Source organism: Motacilla alba, chromosome 2 (genome assembly GCF_015832195.1).
Source record: "Motacilla alba alba isolate MOTALB_02 chromosome 2, Motacilla_alba_V1.0_pri, whole genome shotgun sequence".
NCBI lineage: Eukaryota > Metazoa > Chordata > Aves > Passeriformes > Motacillidae > Motacilla > Motacilla alba.
Genome location: NC_052017.1, coordinates 61,240,589 through 61,265,275, shown reverse-complemented (window position 1 = coordinate 61,265,275; position 24,687 = coordinate 61,240,589). Strand labels below are relative to the sequence as shown.

The following is a 24,687-nucleotide window of genomic DNA, read 5'->3' as shown; positions in this document are numbered from 1 at the left end:
GTAAATCAATCCCTGTGTTGCTAGAATTTGTTAGTTTTATGTAAAACTGTTACAATCTTGGGGAAAAGATAGAAATACTCACTAAGATGAAAGATTGTGGTCACAGTGTCTTGGACAGATATTACTTGAAAGTGCTTGGATTAACCTATTTCCTACATATTCTAAGCTTTTGAGACAACACTTCCTGAAAAGATGCTGGAATAAAGTTCTGGCTTTAGAAAATAAGATATGAGCTTTAATTGCAGTTTTTGCTCCATTATGAAGAAGTCAAGCACTGTTTCTAGTGTCTTCTGTCTAATTGCAAGATTGGAAAAAAATATAGAAGGAAGAAAAGCAGCATCAGACAGACTCCTGTTGCTAACTGGAAGTTGTAACAATGCAACCTGCCTTACAGGTTGACTTATCTGAAACTGAACATGGATATAATGTCCTCCTTGCTTTTCATGTGTTTCAAAAATGTTCTTTCTGTACAGGCACCCTTTGTTACTTCCAGGAGTGTCTATATCCAAAGGTGAAAGCTGAGGGCTGTACTTATCACAGCAAAGATTGCCTCTGTCTGGGGAGAGACCAGAGTGTGAATCAGCAATATACAGATACTGCAATAACAGGAATGGTGATTAAAAGTCAGGGACTGCATCAGCTTAAAAATAGGCAAAGGGAAACCAGCAGAAGAGCTGAACCTATTTTTGTATCTGCTTTTACAGTGTGAAGGTGGGCAGCATTCTGAACAAATCTTGCATACCATCCTGTGGGAACACAAAGCTCCTTTATAAGCTTGAGCCACACAGAAATGTGTGGACCAGCTGCTGTCAGTGTAGGGCTGTACCATGGGTAGTTGTTCGTGTTCTGAAAACGGTGTAGCTGATGATGGCTTTACTGGTTCTAAAACTGGTTTTGGTTTCTTGGCAGCATGACTTGCTGTATAGTTTAGACATGCCTGCAGACCTGCTGGAGTGCTCCCTGTGAGATACACCCTGGAGGAAGAAACTCTCATGGTACAGACTGCCTGTAATGCCTGCTGTGAAAAACAGGAAGTGGGCGAGCTGGGAGCTTTCAAATATTGTGAGCAAGATTTTTGTTTGAAAGGGACTTAAGTGTGTTTGCCATGTAGCTTGCTTTCTCTCTGAAAAATAGAACTGCACATGTGCAGTGAGACATAGAATGCTTTGACTTCTCAAGTGGGTAGTTCTATTCACATATGTTGACATCTATATGTTTCTAATTCTGTGGAATTAATGGGTTTTGGCCCAGCTTTGAATGCATTTTGGTGGATCAAGACATTAAGTATGCTTGTTATTTCATACAGGTTACTTCTGGCTGAGGGCTGTTCAGGATCAAAGCATTAACTCCTCAGCAATTGTAAAATATGCCTGGGGTAGGAAAGGCATTGCTAGTGACTTAGAAATATCAGAAAAATGAACATTAACTTTTTCGTTGATGAAGACAAAGCAAAAACTGTTACTAAACATTCAGTGAGGCGAAACCAGTCACAGTTTATCTGCACTACACTTTTGTGGATTTTAGAAAATAAATGCTAGGACAGAACATACTCCTCCTCTAGCATGGGATTCTACAAACAAGAATTGTTTCTGCTAAGCTAGTGGGCTTGGCTTTGATATAGCACTTAGAAACTGGGTTATGTTACAGACCTTTAGCTTTACTTGTGCAGTTTTAGACTAATCTGAAATTGGTTCAGGCATCCTATTCACTGTCTCAGATGTCTTCTGTAAGTGTGTTGGATGCAAAGTTGCTGTGTAGAGTTCACTCCATTATTGTGTTTAGTTGGCAGGACTTGTATCAGTGATACTTGCCAATTCTTACTATTTATAGTGCAAGTTATATGTCTTACACCTCTGTAACTCCCTGTGCAGAGAATTTATGTATTTCTCTAAAGCATATATCAAATAATATTTTGAAATCCTATTAAAGAAATTATCTGGGGTTTTTTTGCTTCTTCTACGTGTTAATTTTCTAAACACTTGTCAGTTTTACTTACCAGTGGATATAACTGAGGTATCAATCATTAAGACTCTCCATCTGCTTAAACAACACATTTGAGTAGAAGAAAGAAGGAAGAAGACAAGGAAGAAAGAATGATCTCCTTAAGACCTCATGTTGAAAGAAGACAGGTGTAAAAGGAAAGAGTCTGCTGTTGAAAAGCACATGAGGTGCTGCAATCTAAAATGGACTTCAGCGTTTAAAGGCATTGTCTGGTGTTCATTGTGTTGCATAAGCCATGCTTGTGTAGACTTTGGCCATCCCCATACAGATGCAGCAAAGCATGTGGCAGCATGAATTTTATTCATCCAAGTGCAAAATAAAATTACTAAGACTGTACAGGTATTGATTCCTGGGTTGTGAATCACTTCAGTATCTGGTCTTTTGTTTCAAGTGTTGTCTTAAAAGTACCTTTGTACTACACAATAAAATTTTAATACTAGATTTTGATTTATTTTATTGTTTTAAAATAGACATCTCTTTAATGGGTTACTGTATTATTAAAATAAGCTCTCTGCAGCCTGCATAGTTGTTGATGAAGTATTTTGACTAAGATCTCTGCTGGTTTCCAGTGTATGCTTTTAGTTGCTCAGAATCAGCAGTTGGTCTTTCCATTTTTTGCTCTCCACCCTGCTGATAATGCTCATCTGTTCCTTCATAAGTATCATGTAAAATTGTAGTGACTAGTGTGTAATTTTTGGGGTGAGCCATCCTCATTTTGAGGTATTTTTAGTATTCTTTATTAAGCTAAAAGACAAATCTTTCTTAGCTGCTCATGAAGTGCCTTATTACTCAGAGAATTCAAGGTTAGTTCTTGTGTTTTGATTTGTACTTTTCAAATGGTTGTGAGTGCAGTTCCAATTTAGAAAGAAAAGATAATTTGCAAACCTTTCTTGAGGAGCAAGGGTATGCATGGGGTGTGCTTAAATGTGCAAAATGCCCCACACTACTTTTCTGTTGATGAGAAGTGTTTCTATTTTCTCTACAACACTGCAGTCATGAAGCTGTCTCTGAAGTAATGTCTCTGAGTAATGGAGAGAGGTGAACAGAGGTGTAAATTCTGGTGTTTTGTACCCTCACTGAAGAATTCTCCCATTGTCTATAACTTGTAGAGCCACAGCCCTGTATGATTTCTGCGTTGCTTATAACCTTGCTGGCATACCTGTTCTGCCACAGATTTTTCTTTCAGATTCAAGCTGACTCCTATTTCTGGATTTAAAAGCGTTTGGTTGTTGATACTGAGCAAGGCAGTAAAGTAAGATTTCTGTACCTGTTCTCTTGAGATAATAGCTTTATAGTTCCAGTGATGCATATTCCTGCTGTTAGAAGATCAGAGTTGCTCCTTGCCATAAGTTTGTTTTGTGTGCGGATTTTTGGTGCTCAGGCTTGAAAAGTGTGCTCTGACATGCAGTTAGTACAGCAATACTTGCAATGTGGGTGGGAAGGTTTTCTTCTTTTTAAAATCTGAAACTTTTATGGTGAGATGGTTAGGAGGATGAGGAGAGGGGGTGAAATGGGACATAGTGGGGAAGAAAACAGGTGAGGCTCATGGGATGTAGCAGATGGAGTTGCACAACTGTAGGCGATCAAGATTTCACAGTTCTTTGGAAGGAACAGATAGTCCCAGAGCATCCAGAGTGCCCTACAAGCCAGTGAGGGGGACAGTGAGTCTGGATATTGTTGGGATGGTTTCTTGCAGTATAGAGTTCATACAGCATCATGCTGTGACTCATCTGCAGCACTGCATGTTCCCTAAGTCTCTGTAAACTAACGTATAATTGTGGTTTTGGCAACTGTGTATTACTGCTTCAGTGTTCCCTGTAAAACTTCCTAACCCATGTGTGGCTAGACTTCTGTTACTTATCACTTCTGACTTGTAGCACAGTGCAAGATATATGACCTCTTTGCGGCTGGTTTTTCCTACCTCGGCTTCCTCAGGATCAACTTCTTATTCCTGTTGGGCAACTTTCTGTTAAGTGGGGAGTCCAGCTTTGAGGATGTTGTCTCCATCACAGGATAGAACTCTGAGTTCTCAAACAGGGTAATGTGTCCCCTGTTTATGGGGGAACTAGATAAGAACTAGAGTCTGTTTTCTTCTCAGAATGGCATCACTGCCATTAGTGCTTGATATGACAAGTGTGTATAGTCTTTATCCTCTTTAAAATTGTGTATTCATCTGTGAGTGACTTTTTTGTTTGTTTGTTTTTGTTTGTTTTTTTTTTCTTTCAGTGGTTTTATTTCACAATCATAGGGCAGGCAACTGACAGTTGGGAGCATGCTGAAGAACCTAATAAATCCTATGTGCATACTATCTTCAGAGACACTTGCAGAGAGCTCAGGCAAATTTAAGCATGCACAACATGTTTAGGGTTATTTCTAGTGGCAGGACGTTGGCTCTAGGTGCTGGTGGTTGTGCAGTGGAGTTCTGGCAATGCTGAATTTAATGTTACCCAGAAAAAATGAATTTGAAAAGGATTGAACCATGAAAGGTAAATTTCAACTCCTGGTAGCATCCATCCTCCTATGTGGAACATGTCCCTGTAGTAGATAGTTAAGCCGTTAGCAAATGAAGCATAAATAGCAGTGATGAAGTGAGTTCAGCATAAACACCCAGATGATGAGGACCTTTATAGGGTGTTCTACAGAGGTATTAGTTTCACATGTCTCATGGTTCTTCATGCTAAAGGAAAATTTATAGTAGATTTATGAAAGCTAATGGGAGAACAGACCATTTTTTAATAACCTGAAGGGATTTCTGTGACCATGTACTCTCAGATGTAGGAGCAGGATTTTATTTTGATGAGCAACATTTGTAGAAGCATTTGAAAAAGATGTGCTTGTTACCCGGGAGGACTGGGGAATAGTGGTGGAGGGTTAATGTTCACTGCAGGCTCTTGCTTCAGTTTGACTACAGTTCATTTGCTAGAAAGGATGAAGTTCAGCTGCCAATGAGGACAGAGTTCTCTGAACTTGCCATGGTTGCAGTTTTGCATTAAGATGCTTTTAGTATATTTTGGGAATGGTTTTTTGCAGTTGCAATGCGGATGCCTCCGTATGTGAATTGCTGTAAGTTACTCTGGGGGGGCAAGGCAAGCCTGGCTGAGTTGCTTTCTAGTTTGTTACTTTTAAGAATTTTGAATGCAGCACATTCGAACTGTTCTGTGTCTTCAAATACAGAACGTTAATCTGTGTTGTTCTCCCTCTCTTAGGCCTGAGGGCATACTAAGAAAGACTGCTGTGTGATTATGGAGGCTGTCTGGGGACAGTAGAAATGCACTAAAACAGATAATAGAAGCAAATTGGTTTTCGTGCTTTTCCTCGTGTATGGGAGCAAATAATGAAAGACAGGGGATTAAAAGAGAGAGAGAGAAAGAAAAGGACTTTCAGACTGGGTGTAATTTTTTTTCCTTCTTCATGGCCGGCTTTGGTTATGTTCATGTAAGCCTGGTAGGTGATTCCATGGCTCTCAGGTGTTAAAACAGGGCCTGTCGCTTAGTGAACAAGTAATGAAGTGCAGCAATTTTTTATCTCTCGATTCCCATCCCATCCCATCCATGGAGTGTGTCTGCTGCTGTCTTAGTTCATCTGTGCATTTAATTTGTACCTTTTTTTTTAATAAGTGATACAGCTCTCTGTCTCCCCAGGCCCACTTGGCCATATGAGTTTGGACACTACCCTTCTGGTTTCCTTCTAAAAGAATGTTTATACAGTGGTCACGCACACACACAGTTGGGATAAGGTAATGTATGAAACACTTGAGGCGTTTTTCATCTGGAGAAGGTTTGAGAGGCGAGGCGCGCTCTGCCGTGGGGCCGGGCCGGAGCCTTGGCGCGGTGGTGGCGCGCCAGGAGCAGCCGAGAGGGGGCAGCAGCCCCCAAGGAGAGCCGCGCCGCCGGCCGGGAGGGCTCCGAGCCGCGGGAGGGATGGAGGGGCCTGGAGCGTCAGGCACCTGCGGAATACAGTCCTGTGCGTTTGAATACACCTGCTTTGATTTACGCTACTTGCTGCCGTTCTGATCTTATGCCGGTTTAGTTGGCGGCTTTGCTGTTGATTATGAAGGTCTGTTTTGTACTTCTGTTTTGTCTCGAGAGTTACCACTTTTTAGCTTCAATTATGTTATGTGTTGGACTGACTTTCCCTTCTAGAGAGTCTGTGTTAAGGAGATGAGATTCGTGAGGTGTAATTGCCTAAATGCACCTTTTTGAAGAACTATTCAGTTTGAAAGTACTTTCTGCTTTATGTTTGTTGATCTGGGTAGGCTGGGTTACTTTTGTCTTTGAAATATTATTTGAGAGTTTGCTTATAACGATCAATGTACTGTTTTCCTTGAGGAATGATTAAAAGATTGTTTAATTTTAATAATCTTATGTACTCTGTCTTACCGTGTGTATTTCACCAAGACACTAAAAACTGTAAGGACTAATGAACAAACCCTACTTGTTATAATGCATTACTACACCATATATAAAACTGTGAGTGTAAAGGCAGATGATTTTCAGGTTGGACATCAGTATTTAATTGTTTGGGTCCCTAACAGTTGTTAGGGCTAGCATTTGGTAACTGTTGTCACTCCTGTGGTGCTATCCTAAGTTTCCAAAGCTAGCTTTTTCATTTGTTCAGGCAAATTCTAAACAATTTACAGGATATGATTTATTGTGGTTTTTTGAGGGAAAATGCTACCTGCTGTGAATTAACATCCTAAGTTGACTGTGGGTAAAACCTAGCTGTGTACTTCGCTTGTGTATTTAGTGTCCTTAAGTTAAGGTTTGTGGAAGTACTTAATTTTTTTTTTTTAGTTCATTTATGTTGACTGCATATAATTTTCTTGAGCTTATCTTCAGAAACCTCTGAGTTGTATAATTTTCTTGCTTTTGCCATCTAAATGTTTTACATTTAGTTTTGGAAAATCTTTTATTCTGAATGATGTTTGAAATAGTGGAGACAAACAAGTTGTCAAAGGACAGTCTGTCCCTTGTACCTCTGGGGGCAGTAGAACTGTGCCCCAGGAGGCCCTTAAGTTAGCAGGGAAGGAGCTCTGTGATAGTGAAATGACGTTCGTCTGAAGCAAAGCTGGAGCAGACTCCCATGTGACCTGTATCCTCGTGGTGTTCGTGGAATAACCATTGAGTCCTGCTCTTTTCTGGCATTGCTGTACTCCAAAGCTTAATTTGAAACCAAGTGAGTTATGCACAGGCTCATAATGTTTCACAGCAACTGAGTAATTGGTCTCAGCAATACTGGATAGATAGCGAGCCCTCTCACCCTGAGAGAAGTGGTGAGGCTGCTCTGCATCTCAGGATGAGCAGAGAAATGACTTTATTGCATCATAAAACTGTGTGTTAGAATATTTTATTTTGTCATAACCTATTTCTGCTATTCATAGGAAACTTCAGCCTCGTCCTGTCCATTTTTTGTGATTTTTTTGCTATTTTCAACCACTTGGAGAAAGTGGGGTAGCTGTTGTGGCCAAACAGCACCCATGGGGACCTTAAGCTGACTGAGCTGGTGCAGTCTTTCCAACATTCATGCTTAGCCAGGGCATGATGGGCCTACAGAAATGCACATCTATCAATCTTGAATTTGCTGCTGTGAATCCTGTAGCTTTTGTGTGCTACCAGTGGAGTTAGCAGATTAAGTGTTGGGGCTGAGGACCAGGCTCTTTAAGCAGAAGACATTAGCTTTTGTCTTGTCTCAAATCCCTGGCTTTGGAATTTGCTTACAGAAAGAAGCTAAGCAGGAACTCTGTCTTGGATAACTATAAATAGACTTTGAGTTAATTGTGCCAAAATGGAATTGTTGTTGATTGGTGCAAGACACTGGTGTATAGAGAAGTGATTTTTTGGCTTGTGGTGTAATAGAAGACAGAACACTCAAGCTGCAGATTTTATTAGGCGTTTTGGACCCTCAGCTTTTGTTGGCTGGCTTTTAAGGGTAAAAGTGTGCTTGTTTGTAATTGATTCCCTAATTGATAGTTGGCTTTTGAGATTCTGTTGTTTGTTCATGGCTCGCCACTTTTCTGCTTGTCTTTATCATGCTTTCACTTCTCGTTGAAAATGTTAATTTTCCTTTGTGAGTGTAAAGATGTAGACCATCAGATGATGGTGAATTTGAGCATCCAGTAGTTACTTACCTAGAAGCTTGAGTCTCATAATTGGTAGTGATGGAAGAAGAATATCAAGTGAATATGGTTTGGAAGTCTTACTAGAAAACAGTTGTAAGACAGTCATCTTTATATATTGCTGATGGTTCCAGATAGTCTTTGTAGCACTAGAGTAGAATAAGAAAAGCACTACCAGAATTTTCTTTACAGGAGAGAAATCTGATTTTTAAAGTTTTTTTTTTTTTTTTTGCCTTGATTTTTTATAAAACCCCAAACTCCAGGCAAGTAATGAGAGGAAGGAAATTTTCTTCACAAACTCTTTTGCCACGACACTTATGTCTTTTTGTTAAAAATGGCTTGTTGGAAAACTTGAGTATTCAGAATTGTCTTGGAGTCTGCTCATGATTTTCCAAATAAAAACAGTGCAGAGCAAGAAAAAAGAGTGTCTTCTTCTGTAGGTGACAGCCAGTTCTTTTACAGGTGCAGCTTTTCAGTGTTGTCAGTGGTTCCTCGGTTTACTGAGGCAGAATTACATCTGAATGGAGGGGGCTGTGAACTTTGCCTCCGCTCTTGGGTGGCTTGAGGAGGAATTCACATAGTTTTTATCAGCACCTCAGTCTGATGCTGCTCACCTGCCCAGCTGCCAGGTGCAGGAAGAGGGGTTTACTTCGGGGATGTAAACTGATGCAGAAGAGGACTGGGAGAGGAATTTTAAGTGGAACTGTTTTCCCTCACCACCTGCAGGGTGTAAGTTTGTGTTCATGGCTGACAGAGCCTCCTCTTAGACTGCTGCATTCTGTTGAAAATCATAGGCCAAAAGGCACCTGGCATGGTGAGCTCTCCTTCCCAGGGCTGGGCCATTCAGCAGCTTTTGTTTTGGCTGGATGTTGTAAACCTACAGTGATGGAGAATTCATAACCCCTTTTGGATGATTAACTGCCTTTCTGGTTGAAAAGCGTGTCTGGGTGTGTGACCTATACCTTTTAGCACAGTTAAGCCTTTAGCTGCCTGTATGTTCTTTAGTAGGTATGGAGAGTATCCAGTTCTTTTCTTCTACATAGCAACCTTTAACATATTTGAATGCTGTTATGCCTTCTCTCTCTAGGCATCTTGTGTTTAGGCTAAATGGACCTAATTCCCAAAAGCTTCTCTCATAGGTCATCTTCTCTAGAGCTCTGACCTTTCCTGTTCCATTCCTCTGGACATTATCCAGTTTATTTATTTGCATCAATCTTCAAGTACATTAGTATGTTTGTCTAGCATGTACAATTTTGATAAATGTGGAACAGGGAGTTTTTTTGTTGCCTTACTCAAAATACAGTTTATGAAACCTTCCAATTTAGGTCCCAGGACAGCTGAAACCTTGATCAGGCTCTGTTAGAGAATAACTCTGTCATAATTGACTCAATGTTTTTTTATATAAGATGAGAAATACTGAAAAACACTTCCATAGAAAAATACTTACAGGAAATAGTTTTTGAATAAAACTGTTGAAGATGGGGAAGTTGATGTCTTTGTGCTAGCTTGTCCACTATCCTTGTCAGAATGGCTTGCTTGTCTGCTTTGGTTTTTTAGTGTGTCTGAAGTGTATGCTGCTAATTTACAGAGGTTCACAGTGGGTTTTTTTTTTAAGGATTTGCTTTCACAGCTCATTTAGGGCCACCACTGTTGTTTATAGTAACTGTTCTTAGAAATACTAACTCTGAATTGCTAAGCAAAGGATTGTCATCACACTTCTGTTACTTGCTTTTATTTTTTCCCCACTGTGGTTTCAAAAATACTCTGTCACCTTTTGGTGGGTTTTTTGGGCCATTTTAGTATAAAATCATATTAGTTGCTTGGTTTGATTTAGTGTAAATCTTAGTAAATGTCTATGCATATGCATCGAGACATTGAGAAAGAAAGAAGGCAGAGCATTACCTGGACTGAATGGGCAAGAGATGGCTTTTCTTGCATTTAGCACTAAGGCTTCCTTGTGCCGAGTTAAATTATATGCTTGTGAAACCAGAGCTTTAGACTTGGAATGCTTTTTTTTAGTGTTTTGTGCTGTGATAGATTTCTGCAAGTATTTTGTGCAACTTGATCTGGTAAAGAATCCATCTTGATGCCATTCGTCGGGGCCTTAAAAGATCCTCCCCCACCCAGTACGTTAGAAACACTGAATTTATTGGTGTGTGTAACTTGAGATGTTTCAACAGTTTTAGTCATGACAAGCAGAGAAACCTTGGCCACTTAAAATAAGTGAATGAAACACGTTGGAGAAACATTAGATCAGAGTCTGATGTCAGACTTGCAATAAGAACTGTGCAGGACTACATTACAGCGAGAGTTCTACTAATGCTTGCTTAGCTTTTCCAGATCATTTTAAGAAAGATTTTTGCAGAAGTGATAAACTATCAAAGATGTTTTTAGCACCGTCTCCCTTTTGTGAGGCCAGAGTTTGGTCAATGGGAAGAGAATTGCAGTGGCTGGTGTAGATTAGGTCTGTAAGGCTTCAGCTTTAGGTTTATTTATAGAAATTGCACGGGCCACTTCCCTGGATTCTTTGAATTTCTTTAAGTGAGTGAGGATTTTACAAACTTCTATTTAGAAGTGTTAAACAAAGGATTTCACAAACTTCTATGTGTAGAAGTGTCCAACTCGGTGTCGCAGTGACTGCCATACTGTGAGTGACCACTAGATGGCGCTGTGTGACCGCGGTGGCGCCGAAAGCGGCGCCGAAACCTCTTCCCGAGAACCCTTTAAATTAACATTTAGGTTAAAAATGCCATTTTGTTGAATTTTATTTTCAATTTAGTCACTTAATTGATCCCACTACAAATGATCTCCTGGCTCAGGGCCTTCCTTTGCATTGCTTGAAAGGACTCAAAAGTTCAGAGGAAACCCTGGCAAGTGAGGTAAAATTTTCATTGGTTTCCCACAGAAATTATTAATAATGCAGGAACATTGCATACATTAGGCTTGTGTAAATATCCTAGAAGAATATTCCGAAAAAATGAGATCCACTGTCACTTCAAATATGGTCGCAAAGGAAATGGAGCGGTGATTAGTGTAAAACTCTTTTGAGATTAGAGGGATTTGTATGATTTTTATTAATTGATCGTCATCCATGCATGTTCGTGCTAGTTTATGAACTCTTTATTTTCTTTATTTTCAGAATCTTAGCTGGAAAAGTTTAAAATAGTTTTAACTTTTTTTCTGTCCTAAAATTGGACTTTTGGTTTCAGAATGTGCTATATAATTGTAAGCAAGTAGTTGTTCATTCATGGAAAAGATCACATCCAAATAAAGCTCTCTGGGTGTGGTACTAAGACGCTTGCAACGTGATGCAGCCAGGGTTTTGTGTGTCCAATCAGGATGGCGTGAGGTTTTTTCATAATGATCAGCATTAGCAAGAGGTTTTCACTGTGCGGGAGGTACAATGTGCTAAGCAGTCCGTTTCCTTTACTATCATGCTTAAATACATTTTAGAAATTTTGGCAAGGCAGATTTTCATGGGTCTCAGGTACGTACACCAGGAAAGTTTGCATCTCTTAAAGATGTGGATTCTTCCAGCAAGAGAAGAAAGTTTGCTTCAGCTGCAGCTTGTTATATGTAACATTAAAAAAACCCCAACCAAACTCCAAAGGGTCTGTGAAGTGCAAAAGTGGCATTTATGTTACCAGACTGCATGTTTTCTGTGTGCATGTATGAATTTTTTTCCGTTGTTAAGTGTGTTTTACTTGGTTGTTTTGGGAAGGGGGGAACAGATAAAGTTGGTGAATGCTGTAGTTGTTTCTTACAGTAATGATTACATTGATTTTTTTGTTAGAGTATATTCTTCATTTACATCCTCAGATCTTGCTGGTTGCTGTCTTGGATTACACCTCTACTGGTGTATCAGTGATTATTTGCATTGTGTGTATACAACATTTCTAGTTTGACTCACCTTCCTGGCACTAAATGAAATAAGTTGATAAATTTGTACTTGAAGTACCAGGTGTGCTACCTAGTACACCTAAAGAGCAAATGTGATATTTGGCATAACACTTAGGTTTTTTAGGTTAAAAAAATAGAGAAGAAAAATATCTTCTCCTATAGGAATATCTTCTCTTATAGGAAGATTCTAAGGAAATATTGAGCAGCAAAAAAAAAGTATTTTGCTTTTCTTTAGCAGCAAAAGCTTTATTAGAACAATTTTTTCACAGTTTTTGGGAATAGCTCATTTGTATTGAAGAAGTGGACTTAGGAATCTGTACACCACAAGGAAATGAAAAGTAGTTTCTAGCCATATATAACTCAAGACATTGAAGTCATGGTGATCTGTATTGGTTTGCAGTATGTGGCTGGATGGCAAAAGTTAGGTGTTTGTATCTTTAAACCATGGAGCACCAAAGAAGATTTGTTGTCTTAGGTGAAAGTTTCCTCAGTTTAGAAAACAATGCATAACTCCAGGAAATATATCCATAGCTGCTGATCCCTGATCATGATGCAGTGCTTCTGAGGTAGTTCAGTCTAAAATGTGTAAGAATCAGTTTAACATAATTCTCTTTCTTATTTTGCAGGTTTTCACAGCCTTTGGTTTGAAGCAGTAAGGCAGCTTCTAGGATGAATTAATAACATTTATTTGATTCAAGTTGAGATCTTTCCTCCTGTATCTCAGTTGATTTGGTTCTGCAGGAAAATGATTTTATAAGGAAAATAATGTTTTTGTATGAACTGATTTATAGGTTCTGACTTCTTTGTGAGAGCCACCTGTTGAAGGACTATTATTTATTTTTCTTTCTAGAGATCCATGCCCAAATTGTGATTCAAGAAGGTAATTGAAGGGCTCTGCATGTTTCATGCTTACTGTTGGTGGACCCACAAAAAAGGAAAATTAATGCAAACTGTAAACATTTGTCTAAATTTTGGTATATATACAAAGGAAAAAAATTTGAAAATCCCTCTGGACTAGGGCTGGGTTTGTTGTTTTTGTGAGACCTGGGACACAGAAATGCTTGCTAATCAGCCTCTTGCCCCTGCAAAACCTTGTTTTAAGCTTCCATAGCTGTATTTTTTTTCATTTTCATTAATACAGTCTAGCTTTTTGTAAAAGCAATTCTACTCCCCTTAACATGTACTTGAAGTACCAGGAACTAAATCAAAAATAACTTTGATGTGTGGAAAGTGTGGAACCAGTTAATGTCTTGCTAACATCAAGGAGTGTGTGACTTGTGAAACAAACTGTGTGGTACTTGATACTGAGTTGTACCCAGTTACTTTAGACACATTCCAGGATTGAAAACACATGTGCCATCTATGTTGCAAACCATATCCTCAAGAAACAGATTCTTAAAATGAAGGATTTAAAGCCTGATGAATGAGGTGGATTTATGATGTGTTTTAAATGGAACTACTCATATGACTTTCTGTATGCGAAAACATGTAATTTTTAACCTCTACAGAGTCTACTGATTTTTAGCATCGATTTCTGTAGCATTGTTTCACAAATGTTTTAATAGTTACACCTTGAAAATAGAGTAGTGTCTTCGAAAATGTCAGTCTAGAATAAACAATGAAAAGACTTTGTCAAAAGCCCCCAAGCAAAAAAACTGTTCAAATGGGACTTTCTGTCCTTGTTTAAATGTACGTTTTAGCTGCTACATTAAAGTGATGATAAACAAAGGACTGCCTTGAGAAAGCTCAAATATCTATCACAATAGGTGTTCAAAAATTGTTTTTACCGTACATCCCATAGTTTAAGTTTCTAAGTTAGGTCTGGTTAGCTAAGTGAAAATATACTTGCTTTCCTGAAGCACCCCCTGGAGGTAAGGAATTTAAGTGTGCTGGCTTTTTTCCTTTCATTGTATGGGGAGTTCTGGGCCTAACTCAGGCAAGACACTTAAGAGAGATGCATAGCTTGAAATGGTGTGAATACCTAGTTATTAATACAGTAAGACCAAATGTTTTGTTTTAACCTTACCTTCTCTTAAATTGCATAAATCCTTTCAATGTTTAGTCATCCTTACAGTTCTGCTGAGTTTTTGTGTGTAGAGGTAAGCATGTGAAGTGTGTTAATAAGTTACCATGAAAGTAATGTGGTCAGGCTGACAATACAATTTCAAGTTCAGTTCAACTTTCAAGTTTTTTATTTCTTGTTAGTTGATATTTTATTATTTGGCTGGGCTCAAGGTTTTGTGTTTTAAGTCTAGAGCTTCTACAGTGTTCTTGTTAGCTGATATTTTATTATTTGGGTGGACTCAAGGTTTTGTGTTTTAAGTCTAGAGCTTCTACAATGTACTTAGTTAGCCATGAATAAGTTGATAAAAACAATCCTTGTTCCAGTTCTGCTTTGGCAAGTGTAATTGCTATGCCTTTCTGATGTGCCTTATGTGATAATTTTATTTGTGGATTCATACATCACCATTAAAGCAGAGAAGCAGGTACGCAGTTCCTTGACACATCCTGTAAACAGCTGCAGATCAGCTGTCTGTGCATCTGACAATGGACATTATCTGCTTATGGGACTGTCTTGCCACCTGCTTTTAAAATGCTATTTTTGTCTGAAAAGAAACAGATTCAGTCCAGTTCTGTATATATACCCTGCTTTTATACATTGAACAGTATTCTATAAGCTAAAAGAAGCAAAACAGAAGGTGGAGAGACCACTTGGTGCAATTACACCAGTCTAACATTCTGTGATGGAGCTGTGAACATGTTTGTCTGGTAAACCAGTGCTGTTTTGTTTTGCTGAATTCTATCCATGATGTCAAAATTCACACATGATTTCTTTTTGTCTCTGTGAAAAGAATAAGACTATTAAAGTTTTTTCTCTTATATGATGTGTTCAATATTCCTACTATGCCCTTATATGCTAGGGGTTATGTGATGTTTTTATTTTGTAAATAAACAGGCAAACTGAAATGTGCTGTTTTGTAATGAAAGTTCAATGCAACATTAGTAATTAACTATTATATATAGATTTTCTTGCTGTTTGGCAATGGATGTTTCTCACTAGCAACTAAAATTATTTTAAATAGAAGGGTATGATAAGATTCTGTTTACTAGGAGAAAGAAGCAGTAAAAGCAGTAAAAGTAAATATACTTTTATATGTTTTTAGCTTTGCTCTAGACGAACTAACTTTATAAGTATCTGGGCTGGTTGGGTTAAAAGGACGTATAATGGATAGTGCAACATATGAGAAAAACGAGGTACTGTACGCAGGGGAAGAAAATGCTCCTTTATTTTTGCTTACACTTGCAAAGACCCATTTCTCTGAGTGCTGAAAACTTCACAGGCATCTAATGATGAACAACTGTTGTAGAAGAAGCTTAAGCTTGTGTCACTGTTGTTTATAATATTTGAATTTATAGATCTAAAGTGGCACCTGTTATCTGGGTGCCATCCAAGATTGTTTGACCGGAATACACACTTCAAACTTGAATCACTTCCACACGGGAGTCTCATTAAATACAGTAAATTGTGTGGGATACAACATTATTTAAATTTGTCCTTGGCTACAATTTACATCAGTTTGATCTTATTGCCAGTGAAGAGATGGAGGTGTAAGGGTGTGTGCTATGGGTGATTGGCAAGAGAGAAGGATTAGACCACATTTTAAGTCTCACCTTGTGAGGCATCAGTATGAGTCCAGAGAAACAAGTGGTTTCTGAAAGATAGAATACTTTTGGAATTGTCATCATCTTGATGCTCCCTGTAGAAGATTTAGTCCTATAGGAATGGTAATTAAAAAGAAAGAGTCTGGTTTTGCTGTCAGTAATAGAATAGTTATTTACTTTATCCCTGGTCACTTTCAAATCTGAAGAAGAAAAAGGACCTGTTTGTCTTCTGAGTTACAAGACCGATATCACTCTTTCCCTGGAAGTTATTTAATGCAATTATCAGTTATGCTTGAGGAAAAAACTTTGGTTTACACGTTCCATTTCAGGGTTTTTGGGGAATCTCCCTATCCAGTTCATTTGCTGTGGTTGCCATAAAATTCTAAGTACTTGCATTTGACCTGGTGGTCATTCCATCACCTGATTCAGCAGCAGAAGTGAGGTACAAGGTCTTAGTGGACTGTGGGTGTTGTGTGGAGTTAGTGCTCTCCGTTGTTTATATGAAGCACTGTAACTGAAGAACTTGGTGCATTGTCAAATGTCAGGATATTTCTGGCCTTCAGTATAGCATATGTTGATTACAAACCAAAAACCTCACCCCGAAAATGTAATGTAAAAATGTTAAGTTGGAAAAAAACAAACCCCAAACAGATAGATATTTATGCTAAAGCTGTGACTAAATAATTTTTTACCAGCTGAGAATACCTTGACATTGTTTACACTGTTCTCAGATGTATCACTTATGAAAGGCAGTCATTTTACTGAGTGATTGACTAGAGACAGATATCTAATAGGGAATGAGCTTTGTTTATCACTTTTGCTTTGATATCTGAATGTGAGATTATTTTGAAGAACTGTTTTGGTACCTTTCTTAGTATCTTAAATGGGTGCTGAAATCTTTAGTGGGCTGCCTTGAAAAATCTGTTGGTAAGATGAAAAAGTAGAAATTGTTCAGAAAGGTGGTTTATGTGAGGGGCCATTCATATGTTTTGAGGTGCTCTAAGTCTTTCAGCTGCAGTGATTCTGTATGGGAGCTATTCAGAGTAGATAGCCCATTGTGAACTTTTTAATATAGATTTTAATTAGAGTGCTGTTCCTACCACCTGCTGAAGTAGAGTTGGAATGTCTGCTGACCTGAAATGAATGCACGTGTTCAGTATTAATACTGCATGTCTGGATCCAGACAGCAATCTTTCATTTTGACATGCACATAGTCAAAGTAAATTAATGTTTAAAATCTGAATACTTGAAGTTCAGCCAGAGTGCATTCATAATTATCTTTAGGCGAGTTTAAATGGAAATGCATGTGCTATTTTTATTCTTTATTTACAGTATGTACAGGTAAAATTTGTGATAATGCTATATAAGTTAATTATGTTAACTTGTTGTTTTCCTATTTGTGAAAGTATTTATTAAAAGATTTTAAAACATTTCAGTGACAGCATTGAGGTTCTGCATGGTTCAATGTGCACTGTATGGGTTTTTGTCATGTATCTTGAAAAATTGATCCAATTTGTTTTCTAGTCGTGTATATACATGTAATTAGTCTTAGACTTTGTTATTTTGTTTTTGGAAGGTCTAAATTGTTGTAGATTTTGTGGTCAGACAGCAAACTTCTATCTCAGAAGAAACATTCTCCAGTGAATAGCATTGTGGCCTTTCAGAGATTTGATTGTGACCACAGCGTCCCCTTCCTTAACATGTGTATTCTTAAACCTCCCAGAAGAAGGTAAATAGTCTAAATGTTGCCATTCATTCTATCCCTGATCACACTACAGCACAATTATTTAAAAGAGAGCTGCAGCTCTGACAACACAAACATTGTGACACTAATTTTTGTTTGATTGTAAGTCGAGTAAAGTTCAAGCACTTAAGTACTTCTCAGTCAGCACAAAACTTTACGATATTCCAAAACTGAGGTTCATGCCTGTGTCTGCAGAAATGTCATTTATTGGCAAGAAAGCTGATCAATGTACTGCTGCATCAATTGCTTTTTACAGTAACATGACGGCAGGAAATCTTTCCAGTAGTTCTTTTCTTTTTGTTTGTTAAAAATTAATAAATAACCCTGATGATTACTGGAGGTCATGTTTAAAGATTTGAAGACTGAAAAGCCTATGGGTACATTATCTATTTTACTTCTGTTGAGACTATAATGAACATAGGTCCAAAGCTGTTACCTGTGGAGTGTTCAGCTCTAAGTAGTTCAGAGAAACAGTGTTTTAAAATCTGAAGCCTCTAAACAACATAAATTTGTAAAAATCAGTCAAACAAAATAGACCATCCCATCTCCCCAAACTACCTCAATTTATTTTGAATCATTAACAAATATAAAAATGTTTGTGTTAGTGTAGTTGCATCTGCATATGGATTGTGTTTGAATCTGAAAGAGGTGTTATCCTATACTGGTTTTTGCTGGTAAATGTCATCTCTGTAGATTCACAGGAGAAATGTAAACACTGATAAGCTGTAATAAGTGAGCTCTGAATGGGAAGTTTTGCTGCTGGCCAAGCAAAAATGTTTCTTCTTCTTTTGAACTCATGATTGATGAATGCTAGCTGAACAAAGAATGAGCAATCAGATTTTTTGTATTTAATTTTTCCTTCATTAGATAACTTGCTAGCTTGAATTCAAGTTTTACTGTCTAATTATAGAATGTCTTGAGAGTGGATATTTATTGGTTAAATTTTATGTTCTAGTCTTTTATGTATCCTATTTATCGTGCTTATGGGTTCACCCAATACCTTGCTTCCAGGAAGATTCATCTGTAGTGAATCTTACAGCATTGTTTCGTTTTTCCTAGTTCACTGTTAATCTGTTTTTAAGCAAAAAGAGATTCCTCACTTCTTGTCTTGCTGGCCTCTAGAAAGAAACAAATACTGTTTTGTGTCCTTGATTTAACAGAAAGAGATACATATGTGTGATTGCAGGTGGTTTTGAGTAATGTTGGTTTCACTGTATTATGCTTTGAAATACTAATTCTTCAGCTGTGTAATTTTTTGATCTTCAGGTGAAAAGTAACTGCATTTCTAATCTGCTGACTCTCTTAGTCGTCAGGAATTTTTCTTAAATTCTTATAAGTTTTTTTTTTTCTGTGTTACTTGTGTGAGTAAAAAAAGTCAACAAAACCCAGCCAGGCATCAGGCTGTTGGTACATGTACTTCCATTATGCTATCTCATGTTCTTATATCTGTCTCCACATCTTAACTTCTTATACAGTCTTCTTCTATGGGATTCTCTTCTAACAAAATACAAGGTACCAGAGTCAAATCCTGAAAACATCAATCAAGGAAAGAGAACACTGCAGATATAAAGAGTAATAATTCTCAAGGTTTTGACTATGTCATTTCAGTAATTAGGTAATTTAAGTCTTCATCTTAATATGATGTAAACCAGCAAAAATCACTTTTTCTAAACCACATTTTGGCCTACTTTTTCGCTGGTCGCCCAATCCCTGGTGTAAAACAAGCACTGCATTTCAACAGAAATTTTTCTTCTGTGTTACCACTTTATGAAGGGAGAAGCATGTAAAGTGTGAAATGTTACAAGGAATGCTTTATGACTCTTACTTTTAAATTCAGTACAGCTGTTGAATTTATGCAGATTGAATTTATGCAGATTTTCCTTCTTGTTCCTCTTAAACATCAGATAGTGATCATTGCAAATATGTAACTAATAATGTCTGCCTACAAAGTAGTGTAATAACAACTCAGGGTTCTCTTCAGCAAATATTACTACTGTGCCTTTTGCTATGGTCTGACAGGCATGACCTACATTTAAGAAAGCCCTCTGGGTCTGTCTGGTTCATTACTGTCTACTTGCAGATGCTTCTTCATAGATGGTTAGTTGGGATGCTCTTGCAGACCTCTATGTTTTTTTTGCAACATTTTGCTGCAGTGGTTTTGCAAATTTATGTTCTCCAGTAGTAAGAGCCTGGCTTGTTTAATAGAATTTATGTGAAGCTTAGGTTTAAACATCTTTCTGTCTTTCTAATAGCAATATTGAGAGCATTTTCATTTTTATGTCACTGAGCTTCAGGTTTTTCTGGGTTGTTAGATAAAAATATAAAGAAATGAAATATCCCGTCTCTATTCTAAGTTCTGCTTGAGAGCCTGTTTTCAGTAGACTGTTGGCACTGGTTTTGCACATAATTTCAAGGCATTTCCAAACTAGTGGATTTTAATAGTAAAGGAAACTGCCTCGTAGTTTCTCCTTTACTAATAGTTAAGGCTGCTTGTTGAAACTGGCATAACTTTTAAAGTTACGTAGTAATGATTTTTAAATTCATCAATACTCTTTGTGTTTGAAATGCTAATTCAGCAGACTGTATGGTTTGTACAGTTATTAATACTCTTTGTCTGTGTTGCTTAGTAGTTAAGAGGTTAAACAGTTCATGGGGGGTGGTGGGGTGAACAAAAGCAGTTTGCATTTTGTCAATTTTCAACTTCAGATATCAGTAAATCATTGCAGCAGCCTTCCTTATCAGTTGTTTGCACAAAAAAAAAAAAAAAAAAGTGGAATGGGGGAGTGGAGAAAACCTGTTAGAGTTGTGTCTGAGGGGACCATCTGCTGTGGTTCCCAGTGTTGGCAGTGTGATAAGGGATAAGCTGTGTAAACAGAGGTACCGCAAAAAAAGGCAGGCCCGGTTCAGGGAGGCATATGTATGATTTGGATTTGGGTTGATAAGAGCCTTAGAAAGTCAGGGATCTTAGAGTAAAAGTCTGTTAAGCAGAGGAGTGATGTATTTAATCTAAAACTCCAGATGTAGCTTATTAGCATGAGTTTGCCTTTGGACTAACTTCTGTAGCTTTCTTCTGATTTATTGGGACTTCTACAAACAGAAAATATGGATGAGTTGCGTGGTTAATCCAAATATTAGTACAAAATGCTGACAATTCTGTGTTTTGGAAACGTTCACTAGTGGTTTTTATTAGTGCTTAATCAGCAAAGATAGATAAAGATTTGAAGAATGACCAGCACTTTTAATAAATGTTTGATTTTTGGGGAAGAAATAGCCAGGTGGCAGAAAAAGTATGCCCATATGAACAGTCAGAGAATAAGCTGATTGGTGACTACTCCCCTGGCCACAGGTGTCTCTTGTGTATCTCAATTTGATGTCTGTATCTTAGGCCTTTGGAAAGACGTGAAATAGAAAGAGACTGCCTCTGGAAGTAGGGAGGGGATTTCCTGAGCCTCTTGTTAGTCACACAGTGGTTGCTCACTACAGCAGGGTGGGGTGCAGGTGGCTGCCAGTCCACCTGCAGTGTGGACAATGCTGCATGGATCAAAGAGCCTTAGCTCTGTTTGGACTAAGTCAGGCTTCTGTTACTAAGGCCTCTTTAAGTAGCTACTTCAAGTTTAAATTTCTGTATTGGGGTCACTCATGTGTATGGTTTTATGGTGACTGAAATACTGGAAAAGTGGGAGTGGTTTTGCATTAAAAATGAAATTAAACTTTCCACCTGTCAGTTTCTGTCTACTTACCAGTGTTTAGGGGAAACATATGCACAGTTTGGATTTTTTTTTTGTTAATATGAGGCTTTTGCTAAGATTCCTCCAGCCATGTCTAAGACCTAGTAGGGATGAACTCTTTGGGAAAACCACACTTAGAATAATATTCTGAGGGAAGGAGAATATGATGAGCTGCTTACTACTTGTCCAGAACTGTCTCCCTTTCCATCACACAAACTCTCCTCTCCAGTAGCTACATTGAGAAGGTAATGATTTCTTTCAGTTGATGACGATGTGTGAAAACTGAAAAGGTGCCAATACCTTTGCCTTGCTAACTGCTGGAATGGGATCTGCCACATTTGGGGCGACTTAGCCAGGGTGGATGTTGGCCAGCAGGTATGTGGTATTACTCCTTTGGGGTGGAGTAGCTGCTATGAACTATTACCCTCCATGAGGGGTTGAAGCCTGGAATTTGAGGTGCAGAGGATTGAAACAGGCTGGAACCTGGAATCTGTGTCAAACCTTTATAAGAAAGAAGGAAATTTTTTAATCTAAGAGAAGTTTGAGCAGGGCTGACCTGCAGGTCCATTTATTTTCTGGTGACTGTATAAGATCTGAAGATTTCTCTTGCCTGTTATTGAGCCAGTAACACCATAAATGTATTCTTTTCCTAACTTTGGAATCTGGCAGCAGGTTTATAATAGCCCTGTTTAAAATACATCTGCTGCTTTCTCTGATGAAGGCTCCCAGACCTTTCTGTGCAGGGCTTGACTGATGTCCCTGCTATCCATGCAAGTAAATGATGCCTGTCTATGCTAAGATTTGCATCTGTGGTGTCCAGTGATGGGACAAGGCAATGTGCCTGAACTGAAATACAAGGAATTCCACTTAAACATAAAAAAAGGCTTCCTTTTTTTTTAATTAGTAGTGATTTTGATCAAATCCTGTAACATGTCTCTTGAGGTGTAGAGTCTCCATCCATGAAGACATTTAAAGTCCAACTGGCCACAGCCCTGAGCTACCTGCTCCAGTTGCTCCTGTGGCTGAGGATGGAGGTTGGACTGGAGGATCTCCATAGGTCCCTTTCTACCTCAGCTGCTCAATGTTTCTACAAAATACTGTAAGCTTCAGAAGCTTCTAGATAAGGAGGAAGATGTTGGGCAGGGGAAAAGACCTTTTTTTTTCCCCTTTTTATATGAAGTCTTCTAAGTTGTGGGTCCTTAGTGTTTGTATTTTCAGTCTGTGGGTCTGCACTTGGGTTACTAGGATACCATGAGGTGTCTTTATCTCTCTTGCAGAGGAGGGAGGTGCTTTTCTTGCACTTATGGGAAGTGAGGGAAGACAGAGAAGAATTTTACACAATTTTCCTTTATCTCCTGGAAAGTGTTTTCTAACTCATCTTTAGGTAGCTTTTGTGAAGTTGAATTCTCTACTAACCTAGGTGCTACTGTCTTTATCACTTTTTAATGAAACTACCCAAGTCTCAGTAAGGAGAAATGTGATTCTGCTACCATTTCCTTTGATCAAACTATGATCAGAACTTCAGAACTGATGTACTGTTTGGAAGAGTGGCTTCATTTTTTTTCCCTCTCAGTTCCGGCTCAGTTATTGGTTATGTGTGAAATACTATTGAGGGATGAGAAAGAACAAAGTGAGCATAAAGTACTTCTTAAAAATAAATTTTCAAGGCAGAATGCAGCTCTTTGTCTTTATTAAACCAATTGATGTTTCTTTTATACTCTTTTCAGTTTGTGAAGGTTTTCTTCTTTATTTGACAGCCTTTTACCTTCATGCTTTGGAGACCTTCACCTTTTATTGCTAGGGTTTAGTTATACTTTCATTGATTCTTATCTTGGTAACTTCTTAGAAAGAGTTTCATGTGTAAGGCTCTCCACACAGAACTTTGACTGAAATTATTGGGACGCTTGCTAGGTGGTAGAAGTTGCTGGTTTTCCTTGGATCTTGCAAGAAGAAAAAGATATTAAGAGCTTTTGTTTTGTTGTAGGAAATAGCTCACTGCTGGTGTATCCCTGTAGAAAAAGTAAAGTTTTATCAGAGCCAGAAAATGTGACCCAGAGAGTTTAAGTGGGTACCTGTTTGTTATCTGAACAAGATAAATTATATGGGTATATTTCTACATGTTGCTTAAAATGCTGATATAGTGTATTTTCTTTCTTGTCAGCAAACATCTGGTATGCTACAAATAACCTACTCTCCTTAGGATATAAAAAAATAATCTAAGTGCTTTAAATTACTGAGATTCTGTTTTAACTACATGTACATAATTATGAATAAATTAGTGGTTTAATTAATGACACTTTAATAATTCTTTTAAAATTAGATTGAGTGATAGAAAGCAATTGCAAGCTGAACTATCTGTGAAGTTATTTTGCACATTGTTCCTGTATCATCTGCAGCATATATTTATTAATATTTTCTTCTGCTATAATTTCAGCTTGGCTTACTGCAAACTCCGTGCATTATGAAACAAAAGATTGTGTTTCATGTAACATGAGAACAATACTTCAAATCTGTCCTTATCTCTGGTCTGCTTCATTAAAAAGATTACCAGAGGAGAACATTGTGGGTCAGATGCAGGTTTTTATCTTTCTTTACTCTGATCTGCTGTGGACTTTTAAGTTCTTGTAGTGGTTTTGAAAGTCTGTCTTACCTGCAGCAACTTGTTTCTTTGTAAACACATCTGTCCTAATTATGTTGTATTCTTTTCATATTTTGAAGCCAGATATTGGAAGCTATGTAGCCAAAACCTGCACTCAGGCTCCTGTCTGCTTTTTCTCACTTGAAGAAGTAAAGTTAACAGGCATTATTTAATGTGCTGGAGACCTTGAAATAGTTTCAACATTGGGTTCAGCTTTCTGTTTGCTCTTTTCCAGTTTCTGCAGTTGTTCTGAGATTTGCTGCTTCAACTAATAAAACTAATTAGAACTTGAACAGTGTGGTTTTTGCTTTTACAACAGCGTAATTTATTTTCCATTGAAAGTAATTGCCAAGTGAGTGGAGTCTGTCAACCTGCTGTATACCTGCAATATTCTGACAATGTAAGCTGTCTGAAAGATGAATTGTGTGTGGGGAAAGACCACATGTCCTTCCCTGGCTTGTGTGATGGAGAGGTGGACTAATAGAAGGGAATGCAGACTGATGGAGAAATAATATTTTGGATAGCTTTTTTTTCATATTCTTTTCTCTTTCAGGTAATCTTTTATTTGTGCTGACTTTAAAAATCAATGTATGGAAGATACCACAAAAATGTAATTCATTGGTTTCTTCAGTAAGACTAAAGAAGCCTTTATAGATGGAAAAATGTATAAGAAGCAATCATTATCAAAATGAAAAGTTCTCTTGTCTTGAATTGAGATCAGTTTCAAAATTAGTTTAGGTTGCTCCATTACTATATGCTGACATAAGTAGTGCATTGAGAGCTTTGGTAAGAGAAGCAACAAAGATGATAAAATAAGGAAAGTGTGCAGTCAGACATGTTCCTTCGCTGCTGTTCCAAATTGTGGCCACCTGATTTCTGCTGCTGGAGGCTGGGAAGC

The 24,687-nt window shown here is 38.0% G+C and overlaps 1 protein-coding gene across 3 annotated transcripts in view; it reads left to right on the top strand.

Annotated features, from left to right (window-relative positions):
* Nucleotides 1-24,687, top strand: part of CDKAL1 (CDK5 regulatory subunit associated protein 1 like 1) — a 379,654-nt gene that overhangs the window by 8,458 nt on the left and 346,509 nt on the right. Inside the window, exon 3 of one of the 3 annotated variants that reach the window (XM_038130239.1) lies at nucleotides 910-1,062. The exons of the other annotated variants lie outside the window; for them this stretch is intronic. Coding sequence (XP_037986167.1) covers nucleotides 993-1,062 — 70 coding nt within the window. The 5' untranslated portion in view covers nucleotides 910-992. The remainder of the gene's footprint in view (nucleotides 1-909; nucleotides 1,063-24,687) is intronic. 3 annotated transcript variants of the gene reach the window in all.